Genomic DNA, 21,717 nt, shown 5'->3' on the forward strand with positions numbered 1-21,717 from the left:
GCCACAGTCTCCCAAGTCCACACTCTGCCAGAATCAAATGAATGTCTGCAATCCCCACCCTGGCCCTGTACTATCCCCTCAAGGGGAGTCGGTGACTCACTTTCTTGTTACACCAGACATACTGCTGCCTGGGCTCCTGATGTAGGTAGGGACAGGACAGGATTTACTACTTGCACCCTTCTGATGGAGCATGCATGTTTTCTGCTGGCGCACCTCTATCCCCTCCAGGCAGGACCTCTGCTGGTCATGTGTTTGGCTTATAAGAGGAGCCCATTCACCCTTTAAAATGTTCGATAAAGGGATGAAAGGTGTGCAAGCCAGTCCATGAACCCTCTTAAACTTGATGCTGGGAGCATGGAGAGAAATAGGGACCAGAGAGGAACACTAGAGAAAGTACAAATATAGTCACAGAAATTTAATAACATTGCTTTTATAGCTGGCAATTTTGATGAGGGAGTAGGTCACGAGCAAGCCTCTATTCCTTTATCAGCCTTTAGAGCCCCTGCCCCCAGCCTCCTACATTCCACAGTGAAAAGGAAGAGGAGAGTCTATAAGAACTTATATAGGCCAAAGCAGTGAGTGCCGACTTTATAACAGCAAAAACTTGGGAAATAACTTGATATTCATAGGTAGAACACAAGGCGTGCCAATGTTTGTGTATTTAGGGTATGAGCCACCTTGTATCTTAAGGACTGGGGAGGCGGGGCTACAGAAGCTGACGCGGAAAGGTGTGGCCAACATAGAGACAAGCATGTTCCATGCTGCTGTGGTTAAGGGAAGGAGTTGGGTCAGTTATTTATATTCAAGTTGACTCTAACTTGCTGTGTCATTCCTTCGTAAGTGAGAATATTCTTAATTACTTCAAAGACCTGTGAAGACTGCAGAGGTGCTTATTCAGCTCAGGCAAATTAGTAGTAAGTAATCAATGGATAGCAGCTATTACACTTATATGGGGAAAACAATAACAAAAGGACAAAAACACCCCAATTTTCCTTTTTAAATTTTTATGCAAAAACAATGTGTGCATTTGTAAATATAGATATATGTGGGGATAAAAACAATTAACAATGGGAACATCTGATGTATGAGACTAACAAGAAGAAACAACAGAGGGACTAAATACTTTCTTGGTTTTTGAAATAGTTCTTTAGGGTTATAGTATGATTGAGCCCCCTACACATATACAACTACCCTGACTCAACATCCCTCACCAAAGGGGCACATCTGTTCCCATCTATAAATCTGCACGGGGCTGAGGTGGGGCTCAGCGGTTGAGATCACTGACAGCTTTTCAGAGGTCCTGGGTTCTATTTCCAACACCCACAGGCAGCTAACAGTCACCTCCAAGTCCAGTTCCAAGATAATTCCATCCCTTCTTCTGTCCTCCAAGGGCACTGTGTGCCCATGGTGCATAGACACACATGAAGGCAAAACACCCCTACACTTCATAAAACTGTAAATCTGCACTGGTGTATGCTGTGACATACACTTCTGACTCAGTGAACTTCTGTCCATTTTCATTTCTCTAATAAGGGGATACTGCTTGGTAAACAGCATATTATTTAATAAATAAATGGCTGGCTCTGATCCATAGCTCTAAATTGCTTAGGTTCTAGAAAGTGGGAAGACTCACCATGGTTAGCACTAAGTAGGTAGCCCACTCTGGGAAGGGGCCTGAAATTAAGGCCACCACTCTGCCCTGTCACCAGCATGGCAGGTCCGAGGCTGCTCTACTAGCTGCCCCTGATCTCTGAGAGATGTCTGACTGAAGGTGCCCCACCCGAGGAAGCCAGGCCTCTGGAGCAAGCTGTCCAATATCTCTTGTGAACACCAGCACAGAGAAGCTTCAGAACTCTGTGATCGGGTGTGGGAGATGATGAGGATGGTGAGCATCTTCAGGCCAAAGAAAGCATAAGCTGTTGCTAGTCTTGGAGGAAAGGGATGAAGCAGCCAGCTCCAGCTCAAACTCACCTCTGGCATTCACAAGTACTGTGTGCTTTCCCACAAAGCTGTTTCCTCATTATAAGACAGGGATAAGCCTGCCCACTATAGATGGGAAAGATTAGGTAAGAACACAACCTGCCTGAAAGGCCTGGGCCCTGAACTAAATAGGACAGTGTCTGGTTTGGCCAGCATGAATGTAGAGCTGGAGGGGTCAGGGAGGCCTGGGGCTCCTCAAATATACAGGCAAACGTGCACCCCCAGACTGGATATGGGCACTAGTTCTGAAAAACCACCATATTAACAAGGACTCTACCTATATCTGGGGTGGATTAAAAATATCATTTCCCAAATAACAGTGTATCTGGATGACGCTCGAGGAGCCGGTGGTAGAAGAAAAGATGTACAAAGAGGCTGTTCCCATGCATGCTGGGAAAATACCGGGTCTGGAGACCCCCTGAAGACAGTGGGACTGGAGGTAGTGAACCTTTGGACTGCCCCCTCACCTTGCTCCTTGTCTCTCCAGGTCATCCCTCCTTCATCTCTCTCAGTGTGTGAATAGCTCCTTCAACATGAGCCACAACCTCTACCTGGCCTTTGTGTGTCTGAGTCTCCTCTCTCAAAGGTGAGTTGTGCTACCCCAGAATGGCCCAGTGAGGACTACTCTGATGTGGTCCTGAGGGAAGGGCTTGCAGCAGTTTTTATTTAACTTATGGCAAAAACCCAATCCCTTCATCTCCCTGAAACATCAGAACAAGAACATTTCTGTGGCTCGTTCTATTTTAGAGAACAGAAGTTTCTAAAATGGTTGCAGACCAGTGGACTTGAGTTTTTTTTGTTTTGTTTTGTTTTGTTTTGACTTGGGTTTTTCATAAGACACTTGGTGAAAGGAAGTTGGGGAAGTGGCTCAGTGGTTAACAATGCTTACTGTGTAACCATGAGGACCAGAGTCCTACAAATGCAAGTAAATTTTGGAGCTTCCAAGTGGGAAGGAGATAAGGAGATCTTTGAGGGTTTCTTGAGCCCCAAGTTGAAGGAGAGACCCTGCCTCAAAGGAATAGAAAGAGAGAAACAGAGGAGACATTTGATGCACAGGTACACATGCCTGTGCATACACTCATATAACACACACAATCAATCAATCAATAAATAAAAAAGAAATGATGCATGGAGGGTGGCCAAATTATCATGACAGTTTCATCTATAGCAAGTGGGTAAGAAAATGGAAAGGCTAACTCAATAGCTAGAAAGTAAGATTTGTCTCCTCAGGAAAGCCACCATGTGCGTGTGTGTGCACAACATATATACATGCACATACACAAACACGCACACACACAGGGGATGCCCATCAAATTCATGTCTAACTATGTTCATCAATTTTTGGACATAGCCACAAAAGCAATTCTCCCTTCCAGGACGTGCATCCAGGGCAACCAGTTCAATGTGGAGGTCAGCAGAAGTGACAAGCTTTCCTTGCCTGGCTTTGAGAACCTCACCGCGGGATATAACAAATTCCTCAGGCCCAATTTTGGTGGTAGGTTCTCCTTTGTGACAAGGATATCAGTTCCAGAGGATAGGAACAGAGGCAAAATGCAGCAGCAGGCTTCAGAGGCTTTGCTGACTCCACCTCCCGACTGGTCGCTGCTTTAGGAACTGGGAAGGATGGATAAGAACACGCGCTTGTGATTTTTTGGTACTACCTCAATGAAAGCACTCTGCTTTCCACTTTGAAGTTAAAGTTGTTCTCTCTTTAGCACTGTGGGGTGAAGTGCTGGATGTAGGAGCCTCTGGTAACCTCTGCCACACACTCTTCCTTCTCCCTACCTCCGTGGTCACTATGCCAGGAACTTGCCGTGGGCCATCAGCACGGCTCCATCTGGCCTTTCTGCCTGTAGTCTGCCACCTACAACGGTTGCCCCTCATTTCCACCTGGATCGCCTCCTGGGCCATCTGCCTGCTCAGAACATAGGCACGTGACCCAGTAGCCTAACCTGAAGTGCAGGCATTCCAAGCCATTCTCTGTCTGCCTCTGTCTGCCTGTCATTCTCACCCTTCCACAGTGTCCCGCAATATGGCCCCCAAATGCCCAGTAGCATCCCTAGCCTCTGGCTTCCGTGGCAATGCAGAGGCTGCTAATCTGCCTTAAGTTACTCCACCAACTTTCCTCTCTAGGAACACAATTTCCCATCGTATCTCTGAGAAAGGCTGCCCTCCTCTGAAAGGCTCTCTCTGATTCCTCCACAGCCCACCCCTGAATCATTGCATTTCCTGTAATACCATAACTAGCTAACGTTATGTCCTTGTCCTTCCTGCTTCTAGCTTGTGATGGTGACAGTCTCTAGTCAGATCTAGGATCTAGTAAGTCCAGCTCCACTGGTGGTCAGACACAGGCTAGGGTGCAGGGGTGGGAAACTTTGCCTCTCCAAGGTATTTGTTGGACTGCAAAGAGAGAGCAGAGAGAGAAGCCGGAAGGACCCTCAGGCCACGAGGTGAAGAGAGAAAGGCAAGGAAGTCTGGACAGCACTGACGAAACGTGGAAGGGAGGGCCGCTGGGGAGTTCCGGAGCAAAGTCACCCAGCAGAGGAGGCCTCTTTCTGTCTCTGCTCCTGTTGGATCCCTCCTGTCTTAGCGTGCTGTTATGTGCAGGTTTCTGGGTGGCTGACATCTATGCTACCACTTATCTGGGGGGTGTTAGGGCAAGGCTGCTGATCTACTCTCACCACCAGGACCCTCAGGCAATCTTGCCAGCTCAGCTGAAGATCTGGGCAATGTCTGGTCCCATGGCTAGGCTCTGTTCTCCATGCCGAGGGCCTAGCAAGCCACCACAGGCTCTGGGTTTCCAGGCTTTACCACGCACTAGCAATAAGCACATGAATCTGAAGAGCTTGCTCACATCCATTTGTCTTGCCTCCCAAATCTCAAACAACTAAGTCAGGACATTACTCTTCAAGTTTGCACAATGACAGGCCAACCAGAAGCAGGGATGTTGGGCAGGGAGGTTGTTCAGAGAACAGAGCACTGAGGGTGAACTTAAGGGAGTGTGAGGCCCGGTTCTACCTTGCTTAAAAGGAGAGGAAGCACAACACGGGGCCTAATGACTTTATGCACTCCATGTCCTCAAGGAACCTGTCCTGCTGGGCGCCCTGTGGCTCAGTGGATGCGCCCTTGCTTCCCGATGCGCTTCTTGGCCACCGAGGTCCTTGGAAGACAAAAACCTCCATAGTACTTTCCAGGGCCTAAGCTGGGTAAAGCAAAGGTTGTCAAGGGGGCACTACAGACAATGTCCACGCCGTCTACCTTTTTCCTAGGAGAGAGGTGCCCTCTGGTGGCACAGCTCACTTGAATAGTTTCAGGACACGAAAGCAAATTCGGGTCCATAAAACAGTCAAGACTGGCTGGGCTGCACTAGATAGCAGGGAAACTAAGCAAAACCCGTGGTGGGACTAGAGCTTGTGTGTGCGCTCCACTCTGCCCTCCCCAGCGAGGCAGAGCGAGGGGACCCATCGCTTTCCTGTCCATGCTCTCCCACCCAGTCCTCTGTGCTGGCGCTTGCCTCTGCCTGTCTTGTGCAGCTATCACGTAATGCCTGGCCTTGAGCAACCTAAACAAACCCAGACTCACAGGGTTAGAGTTCAGTATTGCGGACGCCAGGGCTTTTGTCATCACGTGGTAGAAATGGGGGGAGGATTGAGGGAGATAAGGGAGGGCTGGACTCACCCTCTCCAAGCAGCACCCAAGCACCCACCCTGCTCATGAGGCTGGAACTCTCACGGCCTAATCCCTTCTGAAAGCTCCACCTCTTAGTACTGTCACATCTATTTCCATGTGAGTTTGGGAGGGGACAAACATTGGGAACTGTGACAGCGGGTTGCACACCATTTAACATGGGAGGAAGCAGCACAGAGAAGTTTAGCAATGAACTTGAGGTCACACTGCTGCATGACATGCAACCATCGCTCTCTGACTCCAGACTCTTCTGGCAGCCACCTAGCACCATGCCCTGCCACTCTGTCCTAAAAGATTTCCCACCAACCATTAACCCCTACCTTTCCTTCACATAGTCTCAAAAACACCATTTCCAGTTTCCTCCCTACATTCTGTAGCTTGGTTTTCCTGGGTTACCAACCCTTTAATTGTTAGGTTGCTTTGACTAATTCTGACCAATCAGATGATTAGATATTTTTTTAATTTCTTTAGAATTCCATCTCTTCTCTTCCTGGTTCATTGCCACAGTCCCCTGAGGCTCTCTCAGCTCTTTAATGCAAGTGAGACCTGCTTTATCCTTCATGCTGGTGAGCAAAACTGTCCCTTCCCCCAACCTTAGCTAGGATCACGGAAGAGAGTGAGAGAGATGGGGCATGTGCCAAAGCAAGGCGGGTATGATACCGGAGGCGGTGTGCAGGGATGGAACCATCTCTGAGATTCCCGGAAGGAATAGGTGGGCACTTTGCATGCATTCCCTCTTGCTGCCCCTGGCTAAAACACTGTCACACCTCTGATGTCGTTGAGCCTCCATCTCTAGAAGTAAAAAAACTGCTCTAGAAGATTCCATAACTTATCCCCGATGGCAGAGGGAGGGGAGTTCAGAGTTAAGATCTGAATTCACACAGCTCACAGTCCAGAGCCCTTCTTCCCCATCTCCATCTAAAGAGATGGCCCTGGCCTGGCCTGGTTGGCTTCCGAAAATAATGGCCCTTACACTCCAGTCTTCAGAGCAAAACACGATTCACAGAGGAGTCTTTCAAACTCCAGGACTGAGGTTTACGTGAGATCAACCATGATGACACGCTTCTGACATTGTAAAACTTTAGAGCTCTAAAGAGGAAAGGAAGAAAGTGTCTGGGGTCAGCAGGAACTTGGCCGCCATCAGTCTTTGATGTCATCTTTTGGTAAATTTCCATAATCAAAGGAAAGGAAAGGAAAGTCATTTGTGTACAATCAGACGAGCAAATCTCTGCCCCACCCTACACAACCAGCCCCCTGCAGGCACCACAGGAAGAACCCTCTACATAAGAGTAGACAGGTGCTTTGCCATCAGCCTCTTTAAAATACACATTATGGGCCAGGGAGATGGCTCGGCAGGTGAAAGTTCCTGCCACACACAACCTGACTCTCTGAGTTCTGTTCCTTGACTCAACGTAAAAGCTGGATCTAGTGACACCTACCTATAATCCTAGCATTTCTTGGGCAAGATGGGAGGTGGTGGTAGATGAATATGCAGGAAACCTCAGACCAGACAGCCTTAGGCTTGGTGTGCACGGCCAAAATAATGAGAGAGATCCTGCCTTAAAAGCAGAGGTGAACAATTCCCACAGAGTGGGTGGCACAGATCTTCCCCCTCCCTCTTTCCCTTCCTCTCTTCTCTCTCTCTCTCTCTCTCTCTCTCTCTCTCTCTCTCTCACACATACACACACACACCAAAATAAGTAAATTAATCTTAAAATATTTTTAAATACCCATTAATTAATAATCGTGTGGCCTCTCTTATGAATCATGATGTCCCTGTGTATTTGTGTATATTTTTCATACTGAATGGTTGCTCCTGGGAAGATAAAATTAATTTTCTTATTTTTATAGTTCAGATTATTTAAATATTTCTAATACATGAATATTGCTTTTATAATTTTTAATAGTTTTGTTTCCAACCTACGAAGTAAGGCAGGGGGTGGAAATGGGTGGTGGGAAGGAGGGTTCGTGTTTGTGTTTCTATCTAAGTCTCTCTGGTTTTTCTGCATTCTCAGGTGACCCAGTTCGGATAGCACTGACTCTGGACATCGCAAGCATCTCTAGCATTTCAGAGAGCAACATGGTAATTGTTGCCCAGTGGCATCCCACCGTGGGCCCTCTCCTTGCTTTCAATGGTGATGTTAGCAGATTACTCAGAAACAGAATGGCAGATGCCAGAGTTCTGTCTCCTAAGTGGAGACAGCAGAAGATGTTTCTACAATGGGTTTTCTGGGTATCAGGAAGGAAACAGACTCAAAGGCTAGGAAGAGAGAAAATAGAAAAAGAAGTGAGTGCATTTACTGAGAAATAAAAATTGAGGAAAAGAAGAGAAAACATGGTTCAGAGACCTGGCTTTCACATGGTCTTTCAGAGAAAGGACCACTGATGAAAACTAACAATCTAATGACCAACTTAAGAGGACACCAGAAAGATGAAGCCAGGAGGAAGGCAGTTTTCCAAGAGGGCCCTTGAGGCTTGATGGGTAAATTCAATGGCAACTGTGTTCTTAGGCAGTGTGAGCTTTTATGTCAAGTAGGCCAAAGCCCTGAAAGTGGGCTTTGACAGTAGGAGTTATTATCTAAAATACATAATGCACTTGGTTCTTTCATTGCTGAGGATAAGCACCACACCAATAATTTAAATACACACACACACACACACACACACACACACACACACACACATAATATATAAGGGAGAGAAGAGGTAAAACTTAACGCACTTTCTTCTGTTTTTTTTTGGGGGGGGGTCTTCATTCCTGCTTCTCTCCTGCCTATCATTTCTGTTTCTGACTTTCCTCTTAGGACTACACAGCCACCATATACCTCCGGCAGCGCTGGACAGACCCACGGCTGGTGTTCGAAGGCAACAAGAGTTTCACTCTAGATGCCCGTCTTGTGGAGTTCCTCTGGGTACCGGACACTTATATTGTGGAGTCCAAGAAGTCCTTCCTCCATGAAGTCACGGTGGGAAACAGGCTCATTCGCCTCTTCTCTAATGGCACTGTCCTGTATGCACTCAGGTGAGCAGGCATCGGGGACTCTGGGGTTGGAGGAAAAGACACATATATCCTGCGTACTTTGGACCAGTACCAAAGGGCCAGTCTGAACCCCCATTCATCACAAATTCCTCTGTGTTATACTCCCACACAACCATTCAGAAAGGATTCTCTCAGTATAGCTGCTGGCACTAGTCGTATCTGAGCAACTGCTGTGTGCCAGGTCTCATGTAGTATGCTAAGGAAAATAGAGTAAGATAGACCCACTTGGGTACCAGGACCCCAGTTGGGGAGTAGGTTAATGGTTAGGGGCAGTGATAGAATATGTTTTCATAGAGTTATGAACTGGGCCTTTGAGAGTGAGGAAAGTTAGCAGACAAAGAAGAAAAGGGACTAGAGAGACAGCATGGGGACCGAGATCTGAATCCCAGTGCTGGTGTAAAAGCTGAGCCTAGTGGCATTCACCTAAAACCCCAGTGCTGACGGATACAGACAGGCAGATCTTGGGACTTACTAACCACCCAGTCTGGCCCTAAGCTGCAAGCTCCCAGGTTCAATGAGAGACCAATGGCTCAGAGGTTAATAGCATTGCCTGCTCTTCCAAAGGTCGTGAGTTCAGTTCCCAGCAACCACATGGTGGCTCATAACCATCTGTAATGGGGTCTGGTGCCCTCTTCTGGCCTGCAGGCATATACACAGACAAAATATTGTATACATAATAAATAAATAAATATAAAAAAAAAAGAGACCAAGTCTCAAAAGAAAAGACTAATAGGGTGAGGTCCCGTGGCTTCCTGAATAAAATGCTTGCTGCCCAGGTGTAAAGATTAGAGTTTGCTTAATGCAGGGAGGGCATGGCAGGCCACCTGTGCATTTGGCCTTTGAGAGATGGAGATCTCCAGGGAAAGATGTCTGGCTACACTACCCAAATCCGTGAAGTCCAGGTTCACTAAGAAACCCCGCCTCAATGTTTAAGGTGGCGAGTGATTGAGGCAGTCACTCAGCCTCTGGCCTTCACGTGTACACAGCACATACAGGTGCCTGCACACCCTTACGCATGTCTACCCACGCATGTGAATATAAACATAAACAAATATACAGGTACATATATACAAATAAACAAGATAAAAAAGTCACCGAGGAAGGTATCCCAACACGAGCCCCAACATGCACACAAACACACATACCACACACAGAGAGAGAAGGAGAGAGAATGAGGGAGAAGAGGGGGAGGGAAGGAGGGCAAGTAAGAGTAAAGACATGAACAAACAAAGAGATCTATGTAAGGAATTTGTCTTCCACGGGGTTCAGAGAGCAGGGTATCTCTATATCTGTTTGTCTGAGACATGTTTATACAAACAGGCAAGGCGTGGATCCCAAAGACTACCTGCTGCTACAGGCCACCACCCCAAATTGCCAGGGCCTAAAGTTCCTTCAGTCTCACGCAGCCCTCTCTGTAATTGGAAAGGAAGAAAGATCCCTGAGTACTGCGTGAGGTACCCTACCTGGAGGTTTACCCTGTGCAAGGGCTGTGCACACCTGGGCTAGTGAGTGCTGCGTGAGGCAGCCTACACAGAGGTTTTTTCCTGTGTAAGAGCTGTGCACACTCGGGCTCCCTGAGTTCCTGGGGAGCCGATCAACTAGTAAATATGAATAGACTAACCTTTAATCACAAGAAAGACCTGAAGTTATAAGGCAAGGCCTGGACTAACCAATAAATAGCATTTCTGGGCATGCCTCAGCAACACTGAGTTTTACTGAGACCAGTACAAATCCTAACTCCTCTTTTAAGAAATCTAACTCTCCGTTGATTCCCATTCTACATATTTCCAAGCTTTTATGGGAACCTGTTCACACAGGTGTGTTCATATACACTTGTGTACCTGGGGGTGTGCATCTATTCCATGTTACAGCATGCAGTGCGATCAGCCTGGGTAAGAATGTAAGAATTACCAATGAATCATACTCGATGAACAATTTGCACTAGGCTCCTTTTTTTATTGTTGTTGTTTTGTTTTGCTTTTCAAGACAGGGCTTCTCTGTGTTCATTCTAATTCTTTTTTTTTTCATACACTCTATTGTATGACAGCCATGGCTGTCCTGGAACTCTCTCTGTAGGCCAGGCTGGCCTCAAACTCACAGAGATCCACCTGTCTCTGCCTCCCAGGTGCTGGAATTAAAGGCGTGCACCACCACTGCCATCTGCTACTAGACTCTTGTCCTAAACAGCTCTGTGAACTTGAGCAAGTTACTGGCCCTCTGAGCCTCGGTTTCCTCAAAAACAAAATAAAAATAATAGCAGTTTTTATATCATAGAGCTATTCATAAGGTTAATGTATGTGACATTAGTGCAGAAACTGCCTTGCACTAAGCAACCAGTAACCAGTGGTTGTTTTTCTCTGTCTCCCTTAAGGAGATGTAAAGCTCCATTAAGTTGGATACTATGCCATGAGCAAACACATCTGCCTCCTAGGTGTACCCAGCACTGTATTTCATAAATGAGGGACCTAGTAAAAATGTGTGAATGTAAGAAAGGAAGATAAAGAGAGAGAGAACATGAAGTTGAGTGGGTAGGAAGTGAGGATTATCTGGGAACAGTTGGGGTAAAGGAAAGAATATGATCAAAATAATTTGCATGAAAAAATAAATTCGAATTTTTAAAAAGCATCTCCAGAGGCTGGAGAGATGCCTCGGCCCTTACTTAAGAGCACTGGCTGGGGGGCTGGAGAGATGGCTCAGTGGTTAAGAGCATTGCCTGCTCTTCCAAAGGTCCTGAGTTCAATTCCCAGCAACCACATGGTGGCTCATAGCCATCTGGAATGAGGTCTGGTGCCCTCTTCTGGCCTTCAGACATACACGCAGAAAGAATATTGTATACATAATAAATAAATAAATATTTAAAAAAAAAAGAGCACTGGCTGCTCTTGCAGAGGACCTGGGTTTGGTTCCCAGCACCCACACAGTGACTCACAACCATTCCTGACTCCAGTTCCAAAGGACCCAATGCCCTTAAACACTTAAAAGAAGTTGAATGAAGTTTAAAATATGTTTATAAGACATCTTCAACACACTGGAGAATGAGTCTGTTCTGTAATAGTGTGGGTGTTTGCCTCTGAGTTGCCAGCATTCCAGCTTCTTCCACTCTGGATCCAGCTTTAACTGGGTTGGATGAGTGTCACTGAGCCCAGAAAACCTCAGGAATGCTTGGGTGTAGGCTACCAGCCACACACCCCCATAAGAGTCTGAGAAAAAGTCCTCTCGAAGCAGCCCTTGGGAAGAAATGCCATCTCTTCCTCATAGCACCCTTTCTGAGTCCATTTCTTTTCTTTTTCCCGTTAGGATCACAACAACCGTGACATGCAACATGGACCTGTCTAAATACCCCATGGACACACAGACCTGCAAGCTTCAACTAGAGAGCTGTGAGTACACACCCTCAGGGCCCCGGGGGACTTTCCTGGAAGACCTCCATCTCTGCTTTGCAGAGCACCCCATGTCCTCGCACCCTTTTTCCTTTATGCTGATCCACAATAGATCCACAACCGATTGAGCTATTCACCCTAACTTCCAGATAAATCCAGCTGCTTCTCAAGGGCAAACTGTGTAACATTGTATCTTTGGGGGAAAACCATTCTACGTTAATATCAAATACCTTCACCCATGCACAGAGAGATGGCTGAAGAAAATACTGATGTGTAGACCATGGCCAGCAAACCGGATTTATCTGCCAAGTCTGGCCCCATCACCTGTTTCTGGAAGTAGTGATGTTATAGCAGAGTGATGGCCCACTCACTTGCAGATTGTCTATGGTCATACTGTAATAACAGGATAGAGTATTTGTGATAGAGACTGTATTGTCCACAAAGCCTAAAATAATAACATTCTCCATTGCTACGGAACTTTTAGGAGCCTCCAAGAGCTAATTCCATGAACTCCAAGGAGTGTATCCTTTCCCAGACTTATATAACCATGGAATCGTGTTTCATGAGTATTTCTGGTTTAAAGAAAACATCTTGACAAATGTAGACCTCAGCTAGCTTCTGATACTTAGAACTTAACGTATTTTTTTTTTATGCCGGCACTCGGGGTACTCATCCTCAGGGGTCTGTGATTCCAGGTGAGCTCTTGGTAACCATTCCATGGCTATGATTTTTATCCACACATCCATTCTTGCTCTACCAAAACCAAATCAACCCCAGATGCAGACAGCCTGGGCTTCATCAACCCCATTTGCATTTGTTACTAAACATGCCGCAGGGTACCCTTTGAAGCCCAGAAGTCCTCAAAAGGTTTCTTTTCCTTTTCCTAATAGGAAATGCACTGGCTTCTAGCCAGACCTCTCTATGCAGCTACAGAGGGAGGAGGCAGCTAGTTGGAAAATGACTATAGAGGGCAGCTAACAATATGATCTCAGTCTGCCTTCGCCGTGGTCACCTTGCCCAAACCATTTTTCCATCGGCAACCATGAAAATAATAACTAATACTGGAGCTCTTTTCCTAATAAATAGTGTTGCTTCCACTGCCACACACTCTCAGATACCTTCCAAGCAACCCGTAAGTGTTGCTTCCCCCACCTTATGATGATAGAAATTGAGGTTCATCACAACTTAGCATTTTTCTAAAGGGATCTGAAAAATAGGAACAGTGGGACTGGAGCCCAGGAAGAGGGGTCGACAGTTCCTAGAGCTTTTTCACTGGCCAGAAGGCCCATGAAGATTCCCTCCCAGTGGCTTGCTTGTATGTGGTCCGGGGGCTATCCACTTCTCCCTGGTATACTCTAATAAGGTTTTAAGCAAGTGTATGGGATTTCTAGGTTCTCTAGCACCAACTGATATTCACCAGTTTTCCCCAAACCGAGAGACCACATCGTGCTTGTGGGATTCCCAAATCCTGCCAAATGTTACGCCAAAATCCAGCATGACTATCAGGCAGCAGTCTGAAGCTTCTTTCACACCAGCTCTTTTCGGTTACTTAGGAGCAAGGCCAGTGTTTTTCCTTTCCCCTGCGTCTTAAGGAAAATATTTTGACTCGGTCTAATACTTCAGTTCTACATATTTTCCCACCAAAGCCTCCAGCTAGTCTGGCTGGCTGGTTGGGTTCCATCTGCCTACCCCTCAGTCAGTTCACCCATTCAACAACCACATACCTGTTCTGTGTTAGACACTGTGGCAAATGTTTGCGCTGCAAAAATAAAACGATTTGCCAGTCTTCGAGAGGTGTACCACCTGACAGAAAGCACAGGACTTAAAACAATTATGAAAGAATAAAAGACAAGCAATAAAAAGTTATGGCACCATGGAAGCCTGTTAAAGGGTCAGAGGTGTCCAGAGGATATTGCCACCTGAAATCAGAGGATGGACAGGTTCCAGTTGGCTAAGAGGACAAAAAAAGCAGGCAGGGCACAGTACCACAGAAACAAGAAGGAACAGAGCAAAGGTTAAAGGTTAGTAAGGAGCAAGGAGGAGTGGGGGCGTGTGGTGGGTGGGGGGCACACAATGCTTGCCCAGCATGGGAAAGGCCCTGGAGGAGAAAACGCAAATAATCAAATCGCTCACTGCTGTTTATGATGCAGCTGCCTCCAACACGTAAGGGATCTTCTTTGGTATATGGAAAAGTGTCGTACAGTGCTGTGGGTAACCGAGCATCTAAATTATAACCTGGGAATTTCCTAGGATGGAAAATGAGGGTTCGCTCTAAATGGATGTGGGTCAAATCAGTTCCTTGGGATGGTTAAACAATCTCTGTTGTTCCTTTGTATGCATCTCCGAACATCTCCAAATTTGGGCACCTGTGATAGGGAAATAACACCACAGATATGAGTCATTAGGGCATCAAAGTGGAAAATAACTGTAGACAAGCCTTGGGGACCACTGGGTACTCTGTGCTTAAGGGAACAAGTAGGCAAAGCCAGGAGAGAAGAACCATTATGAGGAGAAGCCATTTTTAGAAGTACACATTTAGTTACAGACCTAAGCAGATTAATTATCCTATTGATTCGGCGAGTGCAAACCCTTCTTGAAGCAATGCAGCTGTTTGGTAGCAGAATGCAACTTGGGGTTATCAAACAGAGAAGCAATTCTAATGTAGCACAAAAGAAATAATTGCCCTCCATGTGTCATGGCTGGGCTCATCTCAAATCCCAGAAGCAAGATTCGCCAAGAAACTTCAGCACTCTGTGTACACAGACACCATCCCCAAGGGGCAGAGGAAGCTTCCACAGAATGCTTATTAGCAGGCATTCAGGTAATAAAACCTCCCTCAGGTTTGGGTTTTCTCCAAATATACTATCATTAAAAAAGGAACTGATATTATCTTAATCACCCACATTCACCTAGGGACAGGGGACGGTAGCAAATAAAAACTGTGAGCCAGCCTCTACTAGGGCTGAAACCAAGTACCCAGGTAGAAATCTGCTCTACTCATTTTCAGAGAGATGTCTTCTTCACTAGTTCCGATGGCCGCTTCCACTCACTTTTGGAGGATTCCAAGGGAACACCAACATTGTTATCTTGAGCTCAAGGAGCTCAGGAATTATAAAATAAAGCCTACTAGATATTGACTTCCATACTTATGCTTCATAGCACAATATCGGTCCTAACATCAGCACCACAGTCTCGGCAACCTCTGAAGCAATGACAAGATTGCGACCACAGGGGCTGGAATTATGGGGCAACCTCACTATCTGTATGACTTTGGCTAACACGCCTCTCTGAGTCTCAGTTTCCTACCCCTTGAAATGGAAAAAGTAAGCACACCAGGCTCAATGAGTTGCCTTCTATATAAGTTGGTTTTATTGAGCTATAATGTATGAATCAGAAAATTCATCCATTTTTAAGTATGTGTTTCAAGGTGTTTGTAGCCATTGGCAGGTTGCATTGTTGGAATATTCCCATCACCTCCCCTCCTCAAAGAGATCCCCTGTGCTTATTGTCATCACCCCAATTTCCTGCCACCAACTCCCAGGTGCCCCTAACTTACTTTCTGCAACTGCAAATTTGTCTCTCCTGAACATTTTATATAAGTAAGAACAATATGATCTGTTCCCTTCTGCATCTGGCTTTTTCCACAGAAGAATGCTGTGGCATGTTATCAGGACTTCATTCCTTTTGATTGTTCAGGACTATTCTTTCCAGCTTTTCCAAAAGGTTAACACGCTTTTGGTTTAGCTTCACATCTGGTCACTGTACATAAAGTTGCCGCGGATATTTCTATACAAGTCTTTCTGTGACTAGTGCTTCATTCCTCTTAAGTAAATACCTCGGAATAGAATTCTGATTCAAATGATACACTTACTACTTAGGTTTTTAGTTAGTCATTTCGTTCCCAAAAGTGGTTGTATATTTGCATTCCCACCAGTGAAGTTCTAGCTTGTCAATATCTTTATTGTTTTTCTCATCTCGTCCTTATTATTACTATCTTAACAAGTATGAAGTAGTGTGTGGTTTTGCTTTGTATTTTCCCAGTGACTGAAGAAATTGTGTCTATTGTCTGTGCTTATTAACTATGAACACATCTTATCTGCAAGGATTGGAGGAGGTGATAATGTTGCAAGGCACTTAGAAATTGCCTCCTAAGTAATAGATGCTCCATTATTATCAACACCATCCACAGACTTTGAGATTAAGCTTTCCAGAGAGAGGCACAGGGCTGGCTTTTGTCTCTTACTTACCTAAATCCTGAGACAGTTAAGAAACCCTTAGAATCTGAGAGTTTTCACATATAATGGGCAAATAATTTCTCAAGTCTAAGGTACAGTATCTAGTGAATAAGCACATTTTAGGAGAAAATGCTACTTCACCTATGAAATCAATGGTGAGATCCATCACAATTTCAGAAATGGAAAGACAAAAGTCCACCTTAAAATCGAAGAAGCACAGAAATGTCTACTTCCTAGGCCTGTGAGAGCGTTAGAGATATGTGTTGTGTAAAGGACAACAGAAAAGGCTCATAAAAGGTAATTGTTATCACTACCATCAACTGATATTAGTAAAGCTAACATTTATTAAAAGCACATATTGACAGAAAGTCATAAAGTGGCTGGTTAAAGGACTTTTTTATTTTTGCATTGATACCAGTGAGAAATATGAGAATATAGAGTCCTTCCAAAATCTCAGACAACATCATCCAAGCTTAGACTGCTCGGAAAGAAAGAATCTGGCATGAGTCCCTTTGTGACAGCATACTTAATAAATGCCACTCAGTAGTGAAGAAAGCCATTTTTATCACCTACCAGGCTTGGACAGTGCTTAGCATAGAACTACTTCTCAACCAATCAAACATGGTCCTAGCAAAAGATTTCATTCTGCTGCACTTGAAAAACCTAGTCAACTTTTGTGTGGCGCACTCCTTTAGGCTTAATACCATCAGGCTAGAGCTCTCGCTCACTCTGTAGCATTTCCCAAACCAGCTACGTCTGCAGTATCCTTGCACTGACCAAGGCTCACTTTCGTTTGCCAGGGGGATACGACGGCAATGATGTGGAGTTCACCTGGCTGAGAGGAAACGATTCTGTGCGTGGGCTTGAAAGCCTGCGCCTTGCTCAGTACACCATCCAGCAGTATTTCACCTTGGTAACCGTATCCCAGCAGGAGACAGGTAACTCTTGTGACCCATCCCACAGAATAAAAATACTTAAGGGAAAGATCGCAACCTGAATCCTAAGCAGCATGGCCTCCACCTCTACTCCCGGGGAGTGCAAGCATTCTGTACTGGTGTGGGGTAGGGGAAGGGAGACAGGCACAGAACCTGGGCTTCTGTGCACTCTGCACTCAGGTGGACATGGTCAGCTGGAGAGCAACCCTCTGGGCCAACACTGAATTTTAGTTAGTCCCTTCCGGGGTTCTCTAATGACTGTTCAAATGCAGCACTCCCTTGTGCACGAAAAGTCACTCGTGTTTCTAGTGAGGGCACAGGTCAAAGAATGAAGTACAAAAAAACAAAAGCGCTCACAGGTAAAGAAGACAGTAGCAATACTACATGATCACCTCGTTAGTGAAATTATCGCATTGTCATGTACAGAACTAGATCTCTGGGAATTGGTGGTTTTAAACAGTTTTAGGGTTTTGTTGTTTTGGTTTGGTTTTGCTGTTTCAAGATAGGGTTTCTCTGTATAGCCTTGGCTGACCTGAAATTTGCTCTGTAGACAAACTGGCCTCAAACGCATGTAGATCTGCTGTCTCTGCCTTTTTAGTGTTGGGACTAAAGGTGTGTGCCACCATGCCTGGCTTAAATAGGCATTTTCTAAATGATTTTACATACAAACAATGATATTTTCTTCTCAGTTCATTAGGGTCAAGTTAGGAATGCTTTGTCTTATCAATATTTCTACTCTTTAAAACATTATCATGTACTCTAGTTGAGTCTAGATGACTTTAAAAATTAAATGTACACCTAGAAAAAAGACAGGGAGCAAATATGGCAGCTCTCTATTGTTTATATGCCCCATAGATAACATGTGTGCTTGGGTAATTCCCTAAGCATGATCCTGAAAATGATTGAGCCTGAATGGATAACCCAATATGCTTACCTTGCGAGCACGACGACTTGACTTCAATCCCCATAACTCATTGGGGAAAAAAAAATCAGGGCATGCCACTTGTAATTCCGGTGCCAGAGAGGCAAAGACAGTGGAACCCTGAGGCTCTCTGGCCAGCACCTAGCCTGCTTTGCAAGCTTCAGGCCAATAAGAAATCCTGTCTCAAGCAAAAAGGTAGATGATTCGTGAACAACAACTTCTAAGACTGCACTCGGGTCTCCACAAACATTTGCACACAAATACAGAAATACACACACACATGCATATACACAAAAATTAAATTACATTTAATAGGCCTAGTCTACAGTAATCTTGAAAACAATGGGCTCTCTTAGGTAATCTTCATTAGAGGGGTATTTATTAACAGCTTACCTTGAGTGCAAGGTTGAGAGATGCAGATTTTGCCCCCTTGTGGTTCACAGTCTGGTGAGCTAGAGTTTTAGAATACTGGCGGTCACAACACTAAAGCAATGCCTTGATAAAGGAAGGCATAAAAAGAAAAACACAAGTGTGGGGGTTAGTTAAGAGCACCTCTGTAAATCCCATGCCAGGCAACACTGAGGTCCTCTGTGGTAACCAGCATGCAGTTCGTAGCTGACTAAATTTTCGTAACAGAAGGCTTAACATGATTGTGGTTCATGGGGTAACTCCTCTCCTGTGTGAGCAGACCCAGTTTCTTACCTCGTGTTTGCACTCTCAGGAAACTATACTCGACTGGTTTTGCAATTTGAGCTTCGGAGGAACGTCCTGTATTTCATTCTGGAAACCTACGTTCCTTCCACCTTCCTGGTGGTGCTATCCTGGGTTTCGTTTTGGATCTCTCTCGATTCGGTTCCTGCGAGAACCTGCATTGGTAAGAAGTTCCACTGGACAAGTTCTAAGAACTAGGTGAATCAAGGGCTTTTTAAAATTCTATCTTTATGTTCACTGATGTTTGCTGGGTCATTGTAAGAGTTGGTATCTTGATAAATTCTTTTACACAGAGAGAAAAATGGGTGCAGAGATGGAGAGAAAGATAGCATCAGAAGAACTGTATTTTTTTTTATTTGTTTTATGGTGGCAGATGAGGTGAGCTTGTGTAAACAATCCACTGCCCATAACTTTATTACTGACTGTCCATCTCTAAAAGAAGAGAGAAGATGACCTATTTGGAAAACTATGTCACTTATATCTGTTGGAGATGAATAAAACAACTGTATTCCAGTAGGTCACAGACTCTGAAATAGATCTGTACTGTTGAGTCCTGTCCTCATCTTGTGGCCTCCTGGGTGGGGTCACCCAGCCAGATGATAGAGAGTGATAGGGGTGGGCGGGGACAGCCACATGGAACAGCTCCTACTTGTTTCCCCAGGAGTGACAACTGTGTTGTCCATGACCACACTGATGATCGGTTCCCGCACATCCCTACCCAACACCAACTGCTTCATCAAGGCCATCGATGTGTACCTGGGGATCTGCTTCAGCTTCGTGTTTGGGGCCTTGCTGGAGTACGCAGTTGCTCACTACAGCTCCTTACAGCAGATGGCAGTCAAAGATAGGGTAAGGATTTGGAGGGGGTTGTCTACCATCCATCACCCTGCCATGCACAGCTCTGAAGAGGGGATCAGGACTTGGTTCCCATCCCCAGAGTAATCCACCTTGTTCTAATGCATCATACCTCTACCAAGGTGGACACATTTGGAAGTCATGGTGCCCCTTAAGCGGTGCTGTTCTTTTCACCAGATAAAACAGGATATCAAAATTGAATTTTCTAGCAAAAAATTATTATTCATCTGCAACATGAAAGTGTAATCATAAGAACAAGCATCTAAGAAAAAGGCCAATATCAAACTAGACATGCTTAGCTGTTCACACATTTCATATTAATTTGTGGTTATTACTTAATTTTGATGCAATTTTATATTCTTAAATTATACAAGTAACAGTTTATCCAAAAATAACATATAGAAGAAATTAACTTGTAACAAAATCCTTGGGATTCTAACTTAAAACATCTTTTCTCCAGTGTGATACATTGTTTTCACCCAAGGTTATTTGAAAACCAAATTTGATGGGCATTAGCACACTGATGCTCAAACAAACAAATGATAAGGATCTGATTCAGGAAAGTACCACCCTAAGCAGTGTGCTGTCAGACCAGCTTATGGGCAACCAGAAGAGGCAGTGCCTTCGTCATTGTGTTTGGTTGTTGTGGTCAGTCCAAGCACTAAAGTCAAAAGAACATGTGTGCCAGTCAGAGGAGAATAGGGATTTCATGTGTTCTCTTCCATGAAGGCTTCCCTAATAGCACACACGAATTCAGATTTGTTAGAATGATAGACAAGGGTTGGAGAATTCCCAAGGTCTTCTACTGAAGACTCCAGTGCTCACCTCCACGCCATGGACGTAACAAGAGATGCACTGTGGAGTGTGTGCTGTATCCTCTACATGTCTGGGGTATCCCAAAACTCAACGATATCGAGCCATCATCCTCCTTATTTTATTACTGAGAAATTTGCCCTCCAGGTGGTGAAAAGCAACTCAGCCAAGACCCCACTTTCTGTGCCATCAGCACCTTGTTGGATAGTGGAAATTCCCTGTATTTGCAGGGGGCACAGTCCTGTTCCTATGTTTGTAGCAAAGACCACATGACGCAATGGGTTTATTTTCTCTCTTTCTGGAACAGACTAGAACTTTACCAAATACCTACTAGGTGCTTTACTCAATTTATGCCACTTAATCTTCCCCTTAGTCTCATGAAGAAACAATTCCTATCATTACCATGTTGCAGACGAGGCAATCACATCCTAAAGGGATTTAAATAACAAGTTTCCAGTAGTAAAAGAGCGGTCATTTGAGATTTAAGCCCAGGTCTGGTACCATCACAGCACCCTGTTCTTCACAGTATCACCCATGTACATTACTGTGCCCTGTCTTCCAAGCTAACTTATTTTCTATGAACCAGGGGACAGCAAAGGAACCAGAAGATGTCAATATCACCAACATCATCAACAGCTCCATCTCCAGCTTTAGACGGAAGATCAGCTTTGCCAGCATTGAAATTTCTGGTGACAACGTCAACTATAGTGACTTGACAATGAAAGCCAGTGACAAGTTCAAGTTTGTCTTCCGAGAAAAGATTGGCAGAATTATTGATTATTTCACAATTCAAAATCCCAGCAACGTGGACCGATATTCCAAACTACTATTTCCTTTGATTTTTATGCTAGCCAATGTATTTTACTGGGCATACTACATGTATTTTTGAGATGACATTGAGCTTTTGCATGCCATGTCTTTAACAGAATGACATAATGATGTTAAAGATATTCTAGGACCTATGTACACACTTCAGCCCAAAAAGCTACAAATGGGCTAAATAGTGATTATTCTAAGTTGTGTAGAGGTCCTAGAAGGACAGGTTCTGCTATGGAATCATTATAAAGCAAACTTTTTTTCTTCAGTTTTGGACAGACATCCCTGTGGAGCTCAAGATTACAGACCTACTCAGGGCTCTTTGCTCTCTGGGTCCCTGGTC

At 44.9% G+C, this 21,717-nt stretch overlaps 1 protein-coding gene across 1 annotated transcript; it reads left to right on the forward strand.

The window, feature by feature from the left end:
* Positions 1 to 2,513: 2,513 nt before the first annotated feature.
* On the forward strand, positions 2,514 to 21,447 carry LOC121464026 (gamma-aminobutyric acid type A receptor subunit pi). The gene is made up of 9 exons (XM_041676615.1): positions 2,514 to 2,566; positions 3,357 to 3,475; positions 7,683 to 7,750; positions 8,472 to 8,689; positions 12,005 to 12,087; positions 17,123 to 17,260; positions 18,901 to 19,053; positions 19,552 to 19,739; positions 21,145 to 21,447. The coding sequence occupies exons 1-9, from the start codon at positions 2,514 to 2,516 to the stop codon at positions 21,445 to 21,447; spliced, it is 1,323 nt and encodes a 440-aa protein (XP_041532549.1).
* Positions 21,448 to 21,717: the final 270 nt, after the last annotated feature.

Source organism: Microtus oregoni, unplaced genomic scaffold, assembly GCF_018167655.1.
Source record: "Microtus oregoni isolate MIOR12 unplaced genomic scaffold, Mior012 000027F_ref0000203, whole genome shotgun sequence".
NCBI classification, from domain to species: domain Eukaryota; kingdom Metazoa; phylum Chordata; class Mammalia; order Rodentia; family Cricetidae; genus Microtus; species Microtus oregoni.

Excerpts from the sequence above, each read along its gene's own strand:
- LOC121464026 (XM_041676615.1), top strand. The coding sequence starts at position 2,514 with ATGAGCCACAACCTCTACCTGGCCTTTGTGTGTCTGAGTCTCCTCTCT. Across the intron at positions 19,054-19,551 it reads TCCTGCGAGAACCTGCATTG|GAGTGACAACTGTGTTGTCC; the intron begins GTAAGAAGTTCC and ends TTGTTTCCCCAG. Across the intron at positions 19,740-21,144 it reads AGATGGCAGTCAAAGATAGG|GGGACAGCAAAGGAACCAGA; the intron begins GTAAGGATTTGG and ends TCTATGAACCAG.